The sequence below is a fragment of the Calidris pugnax genome, unplaced genomic scaffold, assembly GCF_001431845.1.
Source record: "Calidris pugnax isolate Ruff unplaced genomic scaffold, ASM143184v1 scaffold25, whole genome shotgun sequence".
Taxonomy (NCBI): Eukaryota; Metazoa; Chordata; class Aves; order Charadriiformes; family Scolopacidae; genus Calidris; species Calidris pugnax.
This window is the reverse complement of record NW_015090805.1, coordinates 8713105-8732254: the sequence shown is the minus strand read 5'-3', so window position 1 is coordinate 8732254 and position 19150 is coordinate 8713105. Positions and strand designations below refer to the sequence as shown.

Sequence of the window (19150 nt, the reverse complement as noted above, 5' to 3'; positions counted from 1 at the left end):
CCCCCCCCCCCACCCCGCCACGGGGGGCTCGCCCAGCCGCGGTGCTGAGTCATTGTGCGGGGCGGGCGGCGCGGTGTTCCCTCCCTCTCCTCCCCTCCGGCGGCTGCGGAGGCCCGTGGGAGCCGCGCCGCGCGGGCTTCTCCTAGGCCGCGGTGGCGGGAGAGGCCCAGGCGGTTGCCCTTGGGCTCCGGGTTACCGCGTGTGTCGCCCTGAGTGCCCCGGCGCGGGGCGGAGAGGGGGCGGGAGAGCGCTGGGGGCGGCGGTGGGGAACGTGTGCCCTCTGCCCCGCTCCGGGGTGCGCGGCTGAGCTCGGCGCTTGGAGCCCTGGTCTTCCTGCGGAGCTTGTTTACCCCTGTCAGAGCAGGGCTTAACGCAGCCTCAGGGCTTAGCACACCTCCAGTACTGTGTCCGGTTTGGGGCCCTTATCACAAAAAAAGACATTGAGGTGCTGGAGTGGGTCCAGAGAAGGGCAACGAAGCTGGTGAGGGGTCTGGAGAGTAAGTGTTATGAGGAGAGGCTGAGGGAGCTGGGGTTGTTCAGTCTGGAGAAAAGGAGGGGGAGGAGAGACCTTATTGCTCTCTACAACTACCTGAAAGGAGGGGGTAGAGAGGTGGGGGTAAGTCAATTTTCCCAAGTCACAGGCTATAGGACAAGAGGAAATGGCCTCAAGTTGCACCAGGGGAGGTTCAGGTTGGGTATTTGGAAAAATTTCTTCACTGAAAGGGTTATCAGACATTGGAATAGGCTGCCCGGGGAGTGGTTGAGGCACTATCCTTGGGGATATTCAAAAGATAAGTTGACGTGGTGCTCTGGAATATGGTTTAGTGTTGGGGTTTTTTTTTGTTTTATTATGGTTGGACTAGATGATCTCAAAGGCCCTTTCCAGCCTAGGTGATTCTGTGATTCAATTGACAAATGGCCAGAGCCCTTTTGAGCACTCAAGTTGTTTATACTCAGTGAAGAAGTTGGGGCTGCACACAGGCAGCGCTATGGCTGTGGAGGAGGAATGACTTTAGGGTTACTTTGTGTTTCCAAATGGAAGTACATGACAGTTCTCAAAAGCAAGCAATCTGTAAAAGACATTCCTTTTGCTTATTGATACATAATAGAGTATATTTTAGGTGGCCAAAAAATGCAAGCATTTGGTGGAGTGTTGTATTGGCATACAGAATCAGTTAATGTAAGGTAATTGTTCATGTCTTTGTAACTGAACTTGTAGTGGAGTCTCTAGTGCTTGTTGTTGACTATGAAGCTTCATTTGAACCAACTACATTGAATTCTGTAGTCATTTTGCTGATAATAAACTCTTTCCATTAAAGGGTAATGGACCAGTAAAAGTCACTGGAAGAATCACTGGCTTGGCTGATGGACAACATGGTTTCCATGTCCATGAATTTGGTGACAATACAAATGGTAAGATGTCTGTCTAAGCTTTTGAGTTACAGCTGTAAAGTTATTGGTCAGCTTTAAAGAGCTTCTTTTAGTGTTGCAGCAGCAACTAGTGTAAGACTTGGGTACAAATCTGTGTTAAGAAATGACATTTCCTAAGGAACTGCTTTCAGTTTAATACTTTGAACATGTTTAGGCTGGTGTTCAAGAACTGCTGCATCAAGCACTAACCTAAATACTTTAACCTAGTCTTAAGAAATAAGCTTTTGGCTGAGCCCAGAGTGTTCTAGAGTGAGTAATCTTACTTTATTGGACTTTTACATAAGCCTGTAGTAGGTAACTTACTTCCAGGGGGTTAGTAGAACATCTAACAGGAGAGTAGCTATTTCATCATTAGTGAGTTCACTTCCTCTGGCTATAAGAGGACTACCTTGCTGAAGTGTGAAAGCAACAGATTTAACTGGCTACTGGAAAAAAAAAATCTACTTTTGATGGCTGTATTCTGTTTCAGGGTGTATCAGTGCAGGTCCTCACTTCAATCCTGAAGGCAAGCAGCACGGTGGACCAAGTGATGCAGAAAGGTGGGTTTTGTGTTCCCAGCCTCTTGCTGGGTAGCTACTCCATGCAGTGGCCACATAAGTGCTACTTTGTGCATGGGAGATATCTTAATGGATAATTCTAGGACAATACCAGAGTAAAACTGGTAATTCCTGCAGGACTTCTAGGGTCACTTAACAAAGGCTCTGTTTAGCGGGCAGTGATTTGTTAGACACCTTGGCTCCAACAGTCTGGGTAAAATGTAGTCTTTGGGACATATTCTTGGTTTTATCATAGCTTGGGGATAAGAGGAAATAAAGGCAAGGCTCTTAGTGAGCGAGGGTTCCTTAGGGTATGAATTGGGGAAGTTCATTTATTAGAGCTTTACTTGGTGGTGTGCTTCTGCTTTGAGGCCAACTTCTTGAGTGTGCTGGGCTGTTCTTATCCTGTTAGCTTAGGTACTGTAAGAATACACCTACAGAATGTACTCAGGGGCTGTGTCGGTACAGGCTGAATACCTCTGTACCTCAGTGAGAGCTAAGACCTAGTTCTTCCCCTGGAATCAGTTTTTGTAGTCCAGTTTACCTTCAGAGAATCCTTGCATATTTGAGATACGATGTCTGAGCAACTGGTTTAAATGGTATATTGACTGGGTTTGGAGACTGGCAGGGGGCTGCACAAGAGCAGAAGGCCTGTGTGATAGTGAGTGGAGCCAGGAGCAAGGGTAAAAGATAGGCTGGTCTTGCACAGGTAGGGTATGGAGTAGCACTGGTAGTGACTTGGCATTGTTATTAGCCTTTGAATGTTCACATTTATGTCCATTACTGCACCTTCTGTGACTAATAAATCCATACCTGCGTGATTGGTTGCATGCCAGACCAAGCAAGCTGGCTGCTAGCCAGCTGCCTGCATGACAGAGCAGCACAAAATGGTGTGCTCACGGGCTTCACTGGCAGCCAACTGCTCCAGTGATAAAGGTCAAAATTGCTTGAACATCATGGCTTCTGCTGCTTTTGCTTTGTTAAATCCTGCTTCTGGTGTAACCTACCTACTTGGGCAGCTTTAGGCTGGGAAATTCCTTAGGAGGGTGTAAGAACTAGGTCATGCTTTTATCAGTGTAGAGTTGAAACAATTGGACTGAAGCTTTCTGGAAGCTAAATCAAGCAAATTCCCAACCTTGACCTGATTTTATAGGGCTTGGTTGAAAGTATGAAACTGGTGCTATACTGTCTAAGAAGCTGTTGATCAGTGTTCAGTGAGTTGAGCATGCATGGAGGGTTTTAGAAACAAGTTGGTATTCAAGGTTCTGAGTCTGGATAGAAGAGTCTTGCAGAACATCGTGTCTTCTGAGTGAATTTTTTTTTTTTGGGCCAGGTGTGTAGGAAACAATACAGTGGAATGTCCAGAAGTTCAGTGAGGCTTACTTCTCAAGGGAAGTCCTAGTGGGGATGTAGCTCTGATTAAAAACTGTGTGGTAGGGTGTAATGCCAAGTGTATGGGGAAAATGCCAAGCAAACTTGAATAGTTATCACTGGTACTGATTAGCACTTAGCTGGCACTTTGGTCACCCTTTGACCTGTTGCTTGACAAACTGATTTTACTAATCCTATTTAAATGTAAAGCCTGCAGCTGCTTGTGGAATAGCTGATCTGTGATAGACATTAAAAGCTCTGAGGAGTTCACACCAAACCTTGTATGTGTAGCAAAGGTTATTTTGCCTAATTTGAGAGACTTTCTTGGAGCAAAGAGAGATGGCATCAGCGTGGAGGAATTCTTGGCTATAAGAGATGTGCACTGTTGGCTTGGCTTGTTAGGGAGTGATGGCATTCTTTTCCCCAAAGTTGATTACCCTTTCAGTTTCAGGTTCTACCTAGGGCTGAACTTTAATCATCCCTTGAACTGAAGGAGTTAAAATAGTAGAAGTGTTCAAGATTGGCTGGTGGTGGTAAATGAGGACATATGTGCTTTTTAAGATAAGTTGGAGAAGTACTTGAGTGTAGTAACTGTGGGTATTGTGTTGTCCAGGCCATCACTTAGAAGAGCTTTCAATTCAACCGAGTTTTCTAAGAGTTTCATTGCATCTTTGTGTAGGCACGTGGGAGACCTTGGCAATGTGACTGCTAAAGGAGGAGTGGCAGAAGTGGACATGGAAGATCCCGTCATTTCTCTTAGCGGGCCACACTGCATCATCGGACGTACCATGGTGGTAAGTGTCTTCGTACCTTCTTGCATGCTTTAAAGAACTCTAAAGCAGTCTTGACAGCAAGTGGAGGCTTTTTGATGCTGGACACCAGTCACTGGTGTTTGTTACAGAACTTGTGCAAGATTTTTAATGCAGGGAGTTCTTTGAAGCCCTGTCTGAAAATCCTCTGTGTATTAGTGTAGTATTCACTGCTGGGAGATCTTTCTGCCTGCCTTCTGCAGGTGTTCCTCTCCATTCAACTTTGCTTCTTCCAGCTGTGATTAAAGCAACCTGATGAGAGGAAGGAGCTGCCAGTCTGGCACAGATGCTGTCACTGAAAAGCGTGGCAGTGGGCCCGTCAGGGCACTGCTCACTAGTGCTGCTCTGCTGTGACTTGTGCCACGGCATCCCCGGGAAGGAGGGAGGCAGAGGCTGAGTGGACTTGGCCACCCATCAGCATTGTCAGTCTTATTTCCCTTGGGATTTCAGGCTGTGTCGAGGTCACTGTACAGGCTTGGACTGGGCAAGGAGGAGGGAGATGTGTCATGTAGGATTTGGGATGGGGTGGCCGAGGCACTGCACCTGCAGTGCTGCTCTCAGCCTTGTGTTGTAAGGGTGACCTTGAATGTGAAGTCCAAGCCTGCTCTTGCACTTGTAATGACTTTCTTTTTTTTTTAAAATTGAGGGTTTGGTGACTTCCAGTTCCAACAAGTTCAGCTGAAGGCAGCTTAGCTTTTTAGACAAGTCCACTCTTAAGTTTTTAGCATGAGTACCAATTTGGCATTCAGTGTTGCATAATTACAATAGGTTTTCTGTTGTGTAACACACGCCCTGCTGGTAGCTGGCAATGCTGCTGGTGCTGCAGCTGCTCATGTGAACAGTGGAAAAATGTTAACGAGTTATGCAATAACATGAATTAAGATATCTTCAATTCTCTTTTAGGTCCATGAAAAATGCGATGACCTGGGTAGAGGGGGAGATAATGAGAGCAAAATAACTGGAAATGCTGGCCCTCGTTTAGCTTGTGGTGTAATTGGAATAGCGAAGAGCTAAGTATTGTACCTGAAATGCTTACAGCGAGTGATAAATGGGCTGTATTTCATTGCAAATGCTGTACTTGCCCTTCCTTGTGCAAGCAAAAGATTTACCACTTAATCTCATTACTACTCTGCATTCTGAGTATCACTTAAACTGGTGAAGACTGACTTAATTTTGTATGGTGTATATTGCAATTAAAGTGACCCTGATGGAATGTCTCTCTAGTCTTCTGCTAAAGCATCTGCTGTAACCATCAAGTACAACTTCACTATCTAGAGCTCCCGTTCTGTGTAATGGAAGATGTTTAGTAGTGATTGTCTCCCGAGCGCCAGAACTTCTGGCACATAGTGTGATTTGGAGGATTAGCCTTACGTGCTTTGGCAAGACTCCTCACCAAAGAGCAGTAGGCACTGCATGTATCAGGGCTTTGTCCTGGCAAAGTTGCAGCATTTGTAGGTTTCACACTTGTGTAATAAACTTGCTGGGCAAATACACCTTGGTCTTGCTGTCTATAAAAAAAAAAACCAAACCCCTACCTGCTGACTTGCTAACATGGAAATGTAGGCCTGGATGTCATCATGTTGGTTGTTAATATGCTAGATGTCACCAGCATCCAACAAGTTGCTTCTAGCCAGTAGCCCTGAAACAGCTGAGACCCGAGTTATGTTCCTTGTTACTCATGTTGTGTGTTTTCTTGTGACAATCCCATGTTCTGGGGTAACAACCCAACACCCTCTGCACGTTACAGCCAAGGGGTTTCTGTACCTAAAGACAACAGCTGCTTTCCAGAAATACTTTTTTGCTGTAAAAGGTCGTGGTGTGTGACACTTGTGACACTTGCATGTGACTGCGCAGTGTGTATGTGCAAGTGGTGGGGAAGCCTTGAGCACATGGAGTGGTGTGGCTCCAACATGTGTCCTTGTGTCTCGTCTGGACCTCTGGCTGTGTGGGTTGGGTGGTTGTGGACTGGTGTGTGGTAGAAGGTGGTGGACGTCTGGATGCCTTGGTAAAGACAAAGCCTTTCTTCAAGCTATGCAGGGGCGTCTAGTGTGGAGTAGGACTTTCCTTGAAAAGGATATACATAGCCAGAAGTTCCGTATTTAATTTCATAAAGCTTTCCAGCAGTGTAATTGCTGTGTGCCAGTGCCAGCTTTCATTATTTTCTTATATGTACCTCTTAAACACAGATGTCCAAGTCTTTTAATACAGAAAATTATTAGTTTTAATGAAGACTTGTATCAACATTCCTTTACCTTGTACATAAGAGATATTCATGGAAGTAGTTGGCTGTAGTTCTAGACAACCAGATGGCAGTGTGGCATGTTACAGATGGAATGGCTTTTGGTAGTATAGCAAGAATATTGTAAAAACACTTCAAACTTACATTCACTCCAGGTGGCAAACGCTTGTGTGTACAGTCTCTACCCACCTGTAACTCTTCCAGTGGATTAGTCTGTGCTCTGATTTAGCTGCTGCACAGAGTTAAGATGGTGACTGCACCTTTCAGCTCCCTTCTTGGGTATCAGGGGGGTGCAGAACACTGAACATGCACAAATACCACCATCACCTCTTTGTGTTTCAGAAGTTCAGAGGACAGTTGGGTTGCCTGTCTTCTCCTTAAGGGGAAAGGCCAGCAAGTGTGTGACAAGCATAGGTGGAGCTCTGGCAGCTCTGCCTGCCTCTGCTCCCAGCTGTTCTCAGTGCTTTGAAAGCCTGGTGTGTGAAGATCTTGACTTTCAAACCTGTTTTCCCTTGTTGGGTTAACTGATGGCACACTAGCCTCTTAAGCCAATGCTATATTGAAGGATGTATAAGTAATGTTTGGTTTATGTACAAACAAATCACTGTAAGTGGCAGGCACAGGCTCCGTAACCAAGGTATTAATTACTGTTGTCACTGTAGCCTCTTTATCAGCAGCAGATGCTTACACTGAGTTAATAAATCTTTTGGTGCAAATTTCTGGCTTCTTTTAAAGCCAGAAATGTGGTAGTTGTAGAAGGGTAGGATAGAGTTGTACTGGTGATGCTGTGAAGATGATGCATCCCCAGCAGGTTTATGATACAATTACTGGTTTGGAAACTGTTCTGCAAAGGATGGCCAAGGTTTTGCTGGGTTTGGATTTCAATTTCCTAGAAGGGGAAACAGAGAGAATGCAAGGTGGCATTTGTGTGAACAGATAAGCCTTCTGTCTCTTTCATTCTTGTCTTCAAATACTTTAATAAAGTGTATTCATTAAAAAAAATCCTACCTCCTTACAGAATTATGGCATTTATTTTTTTTTCTTACTAAGACAAGTCTTAAACGTAAGATATAAATGTCTGGCTTGGTATGAAAAAAGTTAGTTCCACTGGCCCAGCATGAAACAAACATTAAGGACACAAATTTTAACACACGGAAGTTGAGTTCACTACAAGTATGTAAACAGTGTTTTTTTTTCTCTCTTTATTCTGCTATTGCAAGAACATAAAAATATATGTCCTCTCCCCCAATCCATAACTCCACATTTGCTTTCCCTCCCCCCCAACCCCCTGTCCCCCCCAATAAAACCCCCTCTGCCGCAGAGCAGCTATGAAAAAGTACTGGTGTAATAAGAAAGCAGCTGCCCTTCACTTAGGGGAAAAACAACCCAACTTTCAAAGTAGAACACGCCTATATCAAGGAGAAAACCAAAAATTAAATATGCACAGGAGTCATACAATTTTCCCACTATGCTTTAAGAGTTTTAATGAGTTTCAAACTGAAGGCCTGGCCCCACCTGAGCCTGGTGTGTGGCCCGTGGGTGGGCAGAGGGTCCTGGGTTCTCTCTCAGAGCCCTTTGGGCCAGGAAGGGCCAACCACTGCCAAGAAGTAGCACTCACCCTCTTAAAATGACTTAAATGATGTGCAGGGAAGATGGTAAAACTTACAGAAGCGGAAGAAAAACGCACTCTCAGTCCTTCAGGCCGACAGGCAGAACGTTGGGTGGATTAAAAAAAATAATTTTCAACCTACCTCTTGCGGGATTACAGGAGGTAACACAGCGTTAACAGGCAACGGCAGCAGCCCAGGCTTGGGTGAACTGAAGAGGCAGCATTTAAAAAAATCCTCGACTGCCCTCCCACCTCCCCTCCTTTTCCCAGCTCGCCCTCCCCCTCCCCCCTTTAAAAAAAATAGGTTAGCATTTTATATTGTGTTTTGGTGTCTTTGATTTCTCTTTCCACCCCGCTTTCCAAAAAAGCATCAATGAATAACAAGTACAAAAGATGCTGAACTGGTGCGCTTCCGAGCCCACCACACACAGTCATTTTATAACATTACAAGTATGTCTGAAGGTGTCCACTTTTTTTTTTTAAAAAAGGCTAATTAGGGCAACATTTACCACAGAACCAGTTGGAGGGGGGGGAAAGAAAAAAATAAAATGATTGCATTGCAAACACTAAACAGTTAACTCTTCAATTAACATTTTAAAACCTCTAACTTTTACCTAGTATGGTCAAGTAATCATTAAAATGCAGCAATCTAAAATCAAGATGACTATTACAAATAAAAATTTGCTTCTGTGAATAGCTACACAAACAGATGTATTTCTTTTAACAAATATAAACAGAACAGTCTAATTTAGACTCCAATACAGCATTAACAGTTCAAACTTTTAAGATGTTGAACACTCCTTTTCCACTTCAGTGCAGTGTAGGAAGAATAGCACACGTTAAAGTTTGTTACGAAAATAGAGTTTATTAAAAACACATCCCTATTGTTTTGAGGAGCTTTCACCGTTACCTTTTCTTAAATTAAAAAAAAAATAGAAAGCACTTCTACTTCTGATTTGTAAACTTTTTAAAGTCAAAACTTTAAAAAAGTTACAGCAAAAATGGGTAATATTTTAATCATATCTTCAGTATCTCCTGTTACGTGGTGGCTATTTTAAATAGAAGGGAAGCAATCAAATTGCTTACAATTCCCCGCCGACTACTGAGGGGCTGTGATAGAAGCAGAAGCAAATATAATACAGCAGACTGTACAACTCTAAAGCTCTACACTCCAACAAATGTCACTGGCGTCGCCCGACGACGTCCCAGTCCCTAGCGAGGAGCCTCCGCCGCGGAGCCCGGCTCCTTTTCCGCCTGTTCCACAGATGAGGTAGCCTCGGATGGTGACTCTTCGACGGGTTTCACCCCCGTGGGTTCAGACTCTCCCGAGGGAAGTTCGGAAACAATGTCTGCGTCTTCCATTTTGCCGCTGAGAGATTCGTGGTTTTTGTCACCCTCTGCCCTGTCTGTCATCTCCGCTTTTTCCTTGCCTCGACTCTCCTCCTTGTCTCTCCGCGACTCCCTGTCTCTCGAATCCCTCTCCCGGTCTCGGTGGCCGCTGGACCGCCTGTTTCTGTCCTCCAAGTCTCTGTGTCTATCCCGCTCGGGGCTTCTCCGGCCCCAGTCTCGCCTGTCGCGGTTACCGAGTCGCTCGTGATCTCTGTCATCGCTGCGGTTACCGTAGCGCTGCTCACGGTCGTTTTCTACCCGATTGCCAAAAGATCTCCTTCCATACCTTTCCTGGTCTCTGTTAGGCGTGAACGTCTGCCTCTCGTTCCTATTAAACTGCCTCCCATCTCTGTTCTCCTCGGCTCCTCCCGGCCCCCCGCTTCCCGGCATCCCCCCGGGTCTCACAAAGTGACCCGGCGGCGGGAAGGGGGTTTTCATTCCGTGGGGGGGAGGCATCCCAAAGCCCCCCGGCCCCGGCGGGGGCCCTCTGTGCATCATGTGGGGAGGCATGTGTCGCGGCGGCATCAAGGGGAAGCGCTGCAGGGGAGGGGGTGGCATTCCTGGCGGGCGCTGGAGGGGTATCAAACCGGGCCGGGCGCCCAAGAGGCCGGTGGATGGAGCCTGCAACCCAACAACGGGGGCTGGCGGCGGGGGCGCGACTCCTTGAGTGCCTGAAATAAACAAAACACACACAAAATGGTAAAATCAGAGGCTGGCAGGAGGGGAAAAAAAAAAAAAGGTATTTTCATAATTGCAAAAACGTGCCGAAATTCTCTCCTGAAATGGGTAACGCCAAAATGGTGAGGGTGGGAGGGGTGCAGAGAGCAGCCTGCAAAGCTCCCTGCGCTGGCCTGCAGACTGTAGAGAGCACTGTCTTTAAACAGGAGCTTGTGTTGGCTAGGAGTAATTAATATTCAAACAGCAGTTAACTAAATCACTTATCCTAAAGGCCTCCTTTTGTGCCAAAGCCACTGCCATTTTGCAGGTCAGAGCTCTTCCTGATGAGTGCCTGCCTTCCTCAACTGCTGCTGACCAAACCCCTTCCTCACGGGTTATGCTTTCCAGACTTCCTAATTAAAGACACCTCACCTCCCTTAATTAGCTCTTAAACCTTTCCCCTCTATTACGAACAGCGGCGAAATTGTATCTGGCTAAAGTGCTTGTGATTTGAAGTGGTCACCAACACGGTTTCCAAGGTGCAGAAGAAGTGGGAGATGTAGCAAGGAGGTCACCCTCACAACGGGGCCGGGGTAGGAGCTGGAAATCACAGAGGGGTTCAATTTACCATTCCCGAGAAAAGGGATACATCAAAGTTTTATTTTAGTAGAATAAGCCTTGCAATCTAAGCTAAAAGGAAACAGCAAGAGGTGACTTCTGGATTATTTTTTTTTAAATACAATTTTCTATCCTTTATAGCACATCATTCAACACCAACTACGTTCCATTTTTGTTCCTGGCCTCTTGTTGTTAGCATGGTCTTCCTAAGAGAAAAAAAAAAAAAGAAAGCTCTCAAAACATACCGTTTGAGAAAGCTCAGCCCAAAGCTTGTTGATATCAACACCAGGAGCCAGAAGGCAGGAGGATTACCAAGCTCCAGCTGAGGCCTTCACACCAGTGAGCGTGTGCCCGCTCATCTCATGTGCCTCCTTTTGTTTGAACTAATAACACTATCGTCTCGCCTTCGCTGTAGCCTTCGCGCTGGATCTATCTGCTCTTTCTGCTCATTAGCAGTTATTTACTTGAAAATAAGCTCCCTATCTGAGCAAGCACGTCGTGTTTTTTAAATTCCCAAATGGAAATTTAAAGGCATCAAGAGTCGCCGGAGAACAAGCACGAATCTCTCCTAATCCATCTTGCGTTCCCTTACACATTTGTTGAGACTCTAAATAACATTTTCTTTCCACATATATGAAAAAAATTAAAGTTAAGAAAGCAGGTTACATAACATTTTCTAACTCCTGGCCTGGGTAAAACTAGAATGTGAAATGGTCATGTAAATTAATACTAGAATTAAATACCTGGTAGCGTCATCAGTGAAAATTGCTCTTTAATTTCAGCTTAACGAGCACAGTGGAGCAGACATCCCGAATAACCTGCCATTCTGCTATCATAGCTTCCCTCTTCCTCCATCTGCTTTATTTAGATTTCTATCCCAAATATGCCTGAGCCTTCCAAAGAATGTACATGTTGCCCTTTCATCCATCACATGCTTCTTTTGCTTAAGAACATCTTTTACAGAAACCCTTTTATCCGAGTGCTCTTTATATTCCTATTAGAAGGAAATCATATTTTGCTGATGAGGAGAACCCAGGTAACAAAGATGTGAATATTCTTCCAGTCCACGGTATGGCCTTACCTTCCCCTCCAAGCAGTCCCTTTTAAAACACGGCTTGATAGGTCACACTCTTTAAAATGTTCCAGCAGCACCACCATATATTTTGGGTTTGTTTTTTCAACTTGAAAATGCACAGCCCTCCCCCCTCCTCCTGTTCATAACCAGGGCTGTAAGTCATCTAGTTGAAACTCCTCCCGTGCCTTAGTACTACACATCTGATGAGACAGACATATGGCTAATGATGTCTTCCAAGAATGTTACTTTGCTAAATTCTGAGGTTTGGGCCTATTTTTGTTAAGTCTTCCACAGAAGATTAAAAATAAGGCAGAAAAAAAAATAACTGAGATCTAATGAGCTGAAGAGGACAAACATGTGCTGCTGCTCTACTGCAGCGGAGCAAACGTGGGTTACAACAGCACCAACATGAGGCAAGTGTGAAAAGTTCTTTTAAATTTAACAAGTACCAGTAATCTAATTGCTCAACCTTCCTTCTACACAAAATGCAGCACACAGAGGCAGCATAAGGGTATCTGAAACTCATTCTCTTTCAATCTGGGCAGCTGAACACTTTGAATTTTACATGAGCCCACTCAAATTTTGAGGCTGAAGTACACTGTAGTTTCCTCGCTGGGCTGACAAATCAGGCACCAATTAGAAATTTCTTTTGCAAGAACTGTCCACAAACACACCCACGTTTACTGAAAACGTTCAGTAAAACTAGTGACACAGATTGCACATGCAACGTCTAAGGGAAATATAAAGTCCTTTGTGGTTTGACACAGGGAAAAACAGTGTGTAAAATCTAAATCGTTTGTCAAACTTGACAAGAAGGACCAGAGCTCCTAGGGAAGCAAAAAAGATTTAACAACCATCTCATACCTGTGCAGATGAGCCAAGGAATTTATCTGCCCCAGCATGTATTTTATTTCTTTGTTCATAACTGTAAGCCTTTTTGTAGTAGCTGACCTTGTCTGCTTGCTTACAGGTATGAAATACAACCATCCCTTTCACCAGCTCTTTATTCTCCATGACTTGGCCAAGACACAGCTTTTATTACAAGGCACAGCTTTTCATACTGGAGATATAATCCTCAGGCCCTACATATATGTTAATCTGTTCAAATGTGTCAAAATACAGATTGCTTTCCCAACTTATTTTTGTGACCTTTACCAGCGATGCACAGAGAAAGGTCCTCAGAACTTGTGAAGATTCTTTACTATGAAGAACACGGATGCAAGTCAACTAGGAAAACCCATCGCCAACCAGGAGCGTTGTTCCAGAGGTGCAACAACAATCACACAGTGTCACAAGTTTCATAATTTCACTTTACTTGCAAGACACAGACCAAATGCTAGAGCTGTCCTGAAGAAGTGTCTTCTATCCAGAGAGGTCACAGGAGTGATAAGTTAGGTAAAAAGCCAGATTTCAGTGTCACTGTAATTCCGTTTCTGATTATCTTCTCTTCTGGCTGGACAAAGCCCATGTTCCCTTGTGGTAATTATCAGTGCTACAATCACTAACATAACTGAGAAGCATGAACTCTGCTCAGTAAGTGATTAGAGTGTCTCATATAATCTGTTAAATTACTTCTCAGCTGTGCTGTTACAAGAAAGCAAGTGGAGGAATAGCGTTTTCTGTATCTGACACAGCAATTCTGCTTCAAATATACCTCCTTTGCGAATCTGATGGAAACACGTACAAGAACAAGAAGTCAAAAGCTTACCATTCCAGCAGAATGGGCAAAAGGTTTACACGTTGAGTTTGATGCTGATGTTCTGCAACATTGAGCATGTCACATTAATTCTCCTATTGTTCTCCAGTACGGAATGTTGCATCTTAAAACTAGAACATTGAACACTACCAGGAAATTCTTGGGAGAGGGACAATGATGTAAACCTCGTGTCTCTTTTCTGGAGCCTGATACAGAATCCTTTAGACTAGGCCAAGACTTTAAAGAAAGAAGCCTAAACTTAAGTGCCTAAATATTGATTCAAAACTTTAATAACTTGCCACAAATACCAGCATTTTTCAGGATAGTCAATGCCCATCACTGAAACGAGCAGGAGCTTGCTCCTGTTTGTGTAAGATGCTTAAACAAGGATGTAAGAGTCAAACTGCGTTACGTGTACAGTGTTGGTTACTGGCATTAAGACTTCTAAAATTCCTGCTTTATAAAACATAAGCGCTAAACCAATCCAGGTCAAGGGAACCATCAAGGCAAAACTGAATTCCAGGAATGATGCTTAAGAGTTCACGTTCCCTTAACCTCTGAATTCTCATCCAGCAGTATTAAGAAGCAACAGTCATATATATATAATTAGCAATCATGCAGTGTTTTTTATGCTTTTAAAATGGGCTATCACAAAACATTTGGAAATGTATTAGTTTTCTCACTGTTCATATCCTGTGTTAATAAAAAGCTCATCCTTCCTGTCAAGGAAGTATCCACATTATAATATAGTAATATTCTGATGAGCACAGAGAATACTGTAGTCAGTCTTTTATAATTTAATGCAGATTTCAGAAAGGCCACATACTTGCTTAAGAACAAACCAGGAAGAGAGAAAAGAACAGTAATTGAGCCTGCGGTAACAGGAAGTGATTACCAAGTTCAAGGAGAACTACAGTATCATTACTCTTTGGTAATATGTCATCATAATTGTAGGGATTTTGGTAAAAAGAGCACTAGACCAGAACCTACAAACTGCAATACGGTGTATTTAATCAAGATAATAGATCACAGAATCTGAATATTTGAAACACAGCATCTGCAAGAGCAGTTTATTACTGGTCCAAATTACAGCATTTGCTCAACACTAAGAACAAGTTGGCAAATCAAAAATGATTTAAAACCCTGTCACTTTCTGCAATATGCATACGTAAAAGGAGTCTAAAAATCTGCTTTGCAGACCATTTTAAAAAATGACATATGAGCACACACTCACAAACCCAGTTACAGTCTGGATAATCTTGTTCAAATTAAGAACAAGAAGCTATAACAGCAGCAAATATGATCAAGGATACAACTAAATCAAAACAACCTGAGGGTGGTTTTTAGAAATGAGCACAAAAAAATTCAGACACCATGTCCATGGAGGGATCACTCCTCTGAAGCACAAACATGTCTTTGTTGGAAGTGATGAAAGAAATACATTTTAGGAAGGAATGAAATTAGTGGAGATGAAACAGAACGTAACTTACATTACTAAGAAAGCATATGAAATCTTACAATAATCAATTTAGAATTACCATATAAAAACTGAACAGATAGAAAGATAAGCTTCATTTTGAAATTACAAAAATTAGAAAAGAGCTCCTGCGTTTGTACAGATTACATAAGGTGTACTCAAGCAAGGTTAAGTTTCGATTTCTATGTCAGTCTCTTCAGAGCAATCTTCATTCCTTGAATGCTGCTGAAGTAAGTTCTTCTATCCTGCCCCAATATGCGAAGAACATTTCTTCATTCTTCACGTTACACTACTCAAGCCCCTTCATCCCTAGTTCCCCAAGCAGAGTCCTCATGACATACTTCATGATGTTGTCAAACAAATCTTTCTTCCACCTTCTTATCTCAGCTTGGAGAGCCACATCATGGGAATGTTTAACGAGCAGTTTGAGGACTTTGTGAGAAACCAGCCACACAGTCAGTCATCTGTTCAAATTGCTAAACCATACGCTTGTGAACGTGAGGTCCTTCAGTCAGAAGCATTTGATTTTCCCTGTCTGCACCTTCCCATGGCTAACTGAGGGTGACACTGACCCTACTCGTTTTCTTTGTCCAGTTCGTTTGCCTCTGACCTGTACAAGACTGTAGGTCAGGTACTAAGGCTACATTCAAACTGTCAAGCCTGCAAGTACTTCTGGGCTCCGGGACCGGGACACATATGTAGGTTGCACCTCATGCCCACACACGTGGTGAAACCCTGGCACGCTCCATTTCCCATGCTTTGATTTCCCTAGGAATGACACCTGACACACGGAATGAAAAGGAAGAAATGAGGATGCAGCCTGGCCAGCTCTTGAACTCAGAGGATGGGGAGGACAAGACTTCAAGGGACACTTCTTTGCTATCTAGATCAGCACCAGTGGTGGAAAATATCCCCCCTTTCATGGTTGTCTTGCAGCCTAAGGAGAGACCAGATCCTGACCCTCACATGCAGAGCTAAGCTCAATCGATAAGTCAATCAAACTGGTTTTAAGAAGACAGCTTCATTTGTGTTAACTTACTGAAAAGTTTTAAAAGCAAAGACAACTGACATTAATCTTTCATCTTTAATCAGGTAAAACAAAATAATCATTTTCTTCTAGTGTTCTTGTATCTTGTATCAGATTGTGAACAGTCCCCCCTAATTCCAAAACGTCGGGATGGAAGGATTTTACGTAACTCCTTGATTATAAATACCTTCTTCTTGAAAAAAGACACTCATCAACATAAAATGCTATTACTTAAGTAAACACAAAGGTCTTAAGCTATTATTACTTCAGCACTACTCTGTAAGCTCACACATGCAATCTTACGAAAAGAAAAAAACTCTCCTATCCCCCCTAGTCCCCCCAGTCCTATCTCGACTGAACGTTGAGAGGAGTCACCCTGAACGACATGGACAACTTTATCTAACTCAACCATTCAGTAAACAAGTTAATGAAAACAAAGGCAAGTTCTTGATCTTCAGATTTATCAAATTCAGCTTCCTTGAGTTCGTAAGAATAAAAAAAGCTACTGTCCAAGTAACTGATGTGGGTATATGATCTACTTCACTCCAAAATTAATTTTGTAAAACTTTTTTCTTATGTGTATAGTGCAAACTGCATAGTAAATTCATACATTCCAAAGGCTTGGAATAAAAAGTTCAAGTTATGCTGTAGAAGACATAGTACCAGGAAACTTCAAAAAAATATGGTAACATAGTATTACAATTACAAAAAGTGTAACTTTGTCATTAAGATGTGAATGTCTGGTAATCTTTATCACTACAAAATTCTTAATCCATGGTGTCACCACAGAATTTTTTTAAGCTTTTCTCTATTTGCCGAGTGTCCGAGATACCCTAAAACAACTAGCTGCTGGGTTTTGGCAGATTTTAAAAAGCAGACTGATTTTCAGAGAGAAGCAGCTCTTCATTTTGAAAAGTGCCTTTTAAAAGGATCTTAGTTTGAGTTTCCAACACGAAGGACCCAAAAAACACTAGTCACAGCTGGAAAACATAGCCATCAATACCAATAGAGCAGTAAGGTCTCAGAGACAAATCTTTGGGGTTTTTTCAGTGTAGAGTGTAAAGTTCTGGGCAGAAACACACTAAAACAAAATTATCTTTTTCATTCACTTGTTAGGCTCCTATTTAGAGGTCTGAAATCCCACAAATGTAGTAAGCTCATTAGAATTTGTACAAGTCTCTTGAGTGTATTCTGGACACTGAGCCATAAAAGGCCATCCTAAACTAAGTATTTAGAAGACCTCTGTAACGTTAAACAGTATACACTCTCTTTAAAAAAATGATCAAGTTCACATCATGTTGTGAAAAGTAATTTGTGTAAGATATACTAAGTTAGCTTGGTTTTGCTAGTCAGAATACCACTTTGTAATATTTAAATCAGCTAGCATATTGTTAAAAAGGTTTGAAATCCTGTAATATTGCAGGGTTGAATAAAAACTTGTTTTTTATTTTATTAAAATAATTATTAATAATTGATTTTATTAAATAATTTATTGCATACATTAAAAGTATACCATATTTGCACAGATAAAAAAACATACTGTTTCTCTGTAAGTTAATTTTTTACAGGTAATAGTTGAGTCTAAAATATAGTTCATATGTCATACAGATGATCTGTTGCAAGGTGATTTTCTATATGGTATAAACCTCAATTTTTTAAAAGCTGATAGCATTTTGCTCTGTCCCAAATTTGTAACTTAAAAGTTATAGCTTTTTTGTTTCTTCAGAAAACAGATCTTCAATAATTAAAAAAAAATTACTGCTCCTTCTGTGCAACATCAGGCCCCTAAAAATTATTTAAAAGCCAACAGAAGGGCAGAAATTTCAACAAATTTAGAAAAATCTGCTTAACTTTCCCATGAATTGTAAGCCAGTAGCAAAATCAAAATGGTGTCTAAATTCAGGAAACAATAAATTTAAGGATATATACAAAAATGAACTTACCAAGAAGTGGAAGAGTTTGGGTGACAGGAGCAGGTACATTAGTAGGTGCTACAGGAGGTGGAACAGTCCCATACATTTTGGAACTATCAGTAGTTTCAGCAGTCCCTCTGGATCCAGAAACCACTGTTGGGATGGGATTTCCTACAGATGAATCTTTCGTAGTGTCTTCATTCACACCAGTTGCTGTAGCTAAGAAACAACGCATTGACACATTAAAAAAAGAGTCAGGTTTTCTGTTGGCACGATACCTTCCTTCTACTGCCATTTGCCCAAGATTTCAACACTTACAGTTTGGGATGTTCACTGCTGGAGTGTGAGGAACAGATACTGGAGGAGTTATAGGTGGTGGTGGCCCAGGAGGAAGAAAACCTATAAAGAAGTATATATTAACACCAAGCATCACTTTACCAAAACATACTTGTGCAATTTATATGGCAGATTCTTTTATTTGCTATATGGTTAAAAAAAAGAAAGGACCTGATATTCCTTAAAATATATAAATATACCTGGGGGTAAATGCATTGGGTTAAAACCAGGTCGTAAGAATGGAGGCGGTGGTGGTGGTGGCACACCAGGAGCAAATCCAGGAGGTGGGATTCCTAAAGGTGCTGTGAAAGCAGGTGGTTGGAGAGCACCAACCACAGGAGGACCTGATGGATGTGGTGGAACCTAAGAAAAAAGGAAGGAGAAAAATGCGTTAGCTCAAGACTGAATGGATTATTTGTTTTTCAGTTGTGGACTTCTGTGTTTTGTCCATCAAAACAGGAAAAGTCACCCTACCTTAAATTATAATGTGACCTAAGTAACCGATCTAATTAGCAGCCAAAGACCTCCTGCAACTTAAAATATCAACATTGATCTTGCTTGTCTTTGTTCCTGAAGAATTATTCTCTGTGGTAAACAGATACTAACGCATGCTGGTAACTCACCTAAATATACACTTTACACAGTAGCTGGAATTAATCTTCCCATCCAGCATGATACACTATAATGCACACAACTTGGGAGCAATTTTCTTTTCTCTTTAACACTACCCAAGTTTGTTATTATTATGTTGAGTGATTATTATTTCCTTATTCATTTATTATTTCTAATTCTGATTTATATCGAGCTCTGAACAAAAATGGATTTAAATTAAGTCGGTCCTCAGACTCATATTTGAGCTTGCTATAAAAAAATACATTAAATGTGTGGGAATCAAAAAGAAAAAAGTTAAATCAAAATATGCTCTGCTTTTAAAATTGACTTATTAAAGCAGAGCTGTGTACTCAAG

The 19150-nt window shown here is 42.3% G+C and overlaps 2 protein-coding genes across 6 annotated transcripts in view; one reads left to right on the top strand and one right to left on the bottom strand.

Moving 5' to 3' along the window:
- SOD1 (superoxide dismutase 1, soluble) overlaps positions 1-7388 on the top strand; it is a 7623-nt gene extending 235 nt beyond the window's left edge. Inside the window, exons 2-5 of the mRNA XM_014938071.1 lie at positions 1320-1413; positions 1901-1970; positions 4018-4132; positions 5051-7388. Coding sequence (XP_014793557.1) covers positions 1320-1413; positions 1901-1970; positions 4018-4132; positions 5051-5161 — 390 coding nt within the window. The 3' untranslated portion in view covers positions 5162-7388. The remainder of the gene's footprint in view (positions 1-1319; positions 1414-1900; positions 1971-4017; positions 4133-5050) is intronic.
- Positions 7389-8839: 1451 nt separating this feature from the next.
- The window catches only part of SCAF4 (SR-related CTD-associated factor 4), a 35910-nt gene continuing 25599 nt past the window's right edge, over positions 8840-19150 (bottom strand). For all 5 annotated transcript variants that reach the window (XM_014938066.1, XM_014938069.1, XM_014938067.1 and 2 more), the window contains 4 exons: positions 18384-18546; positions 18166-18246; positions 17878-18066; positions 8840-10055 (listed from right to left, as the gene is read on the bottom strand). In XM_014938066.1, coding sequence (XP_014793552.1) covers positions 9208-10055; positions 17878-18066; positions 18166-18246; positions 18384-18546 — 1281 coding nt within the window. In that variant the 3' untranslated portion in view covers positions 8840-9207. The remainder of the gene's footprint in view (positions 10056-17877; positions 18067-18165; positions 18247-18383; positions 18547-19150) is intronic.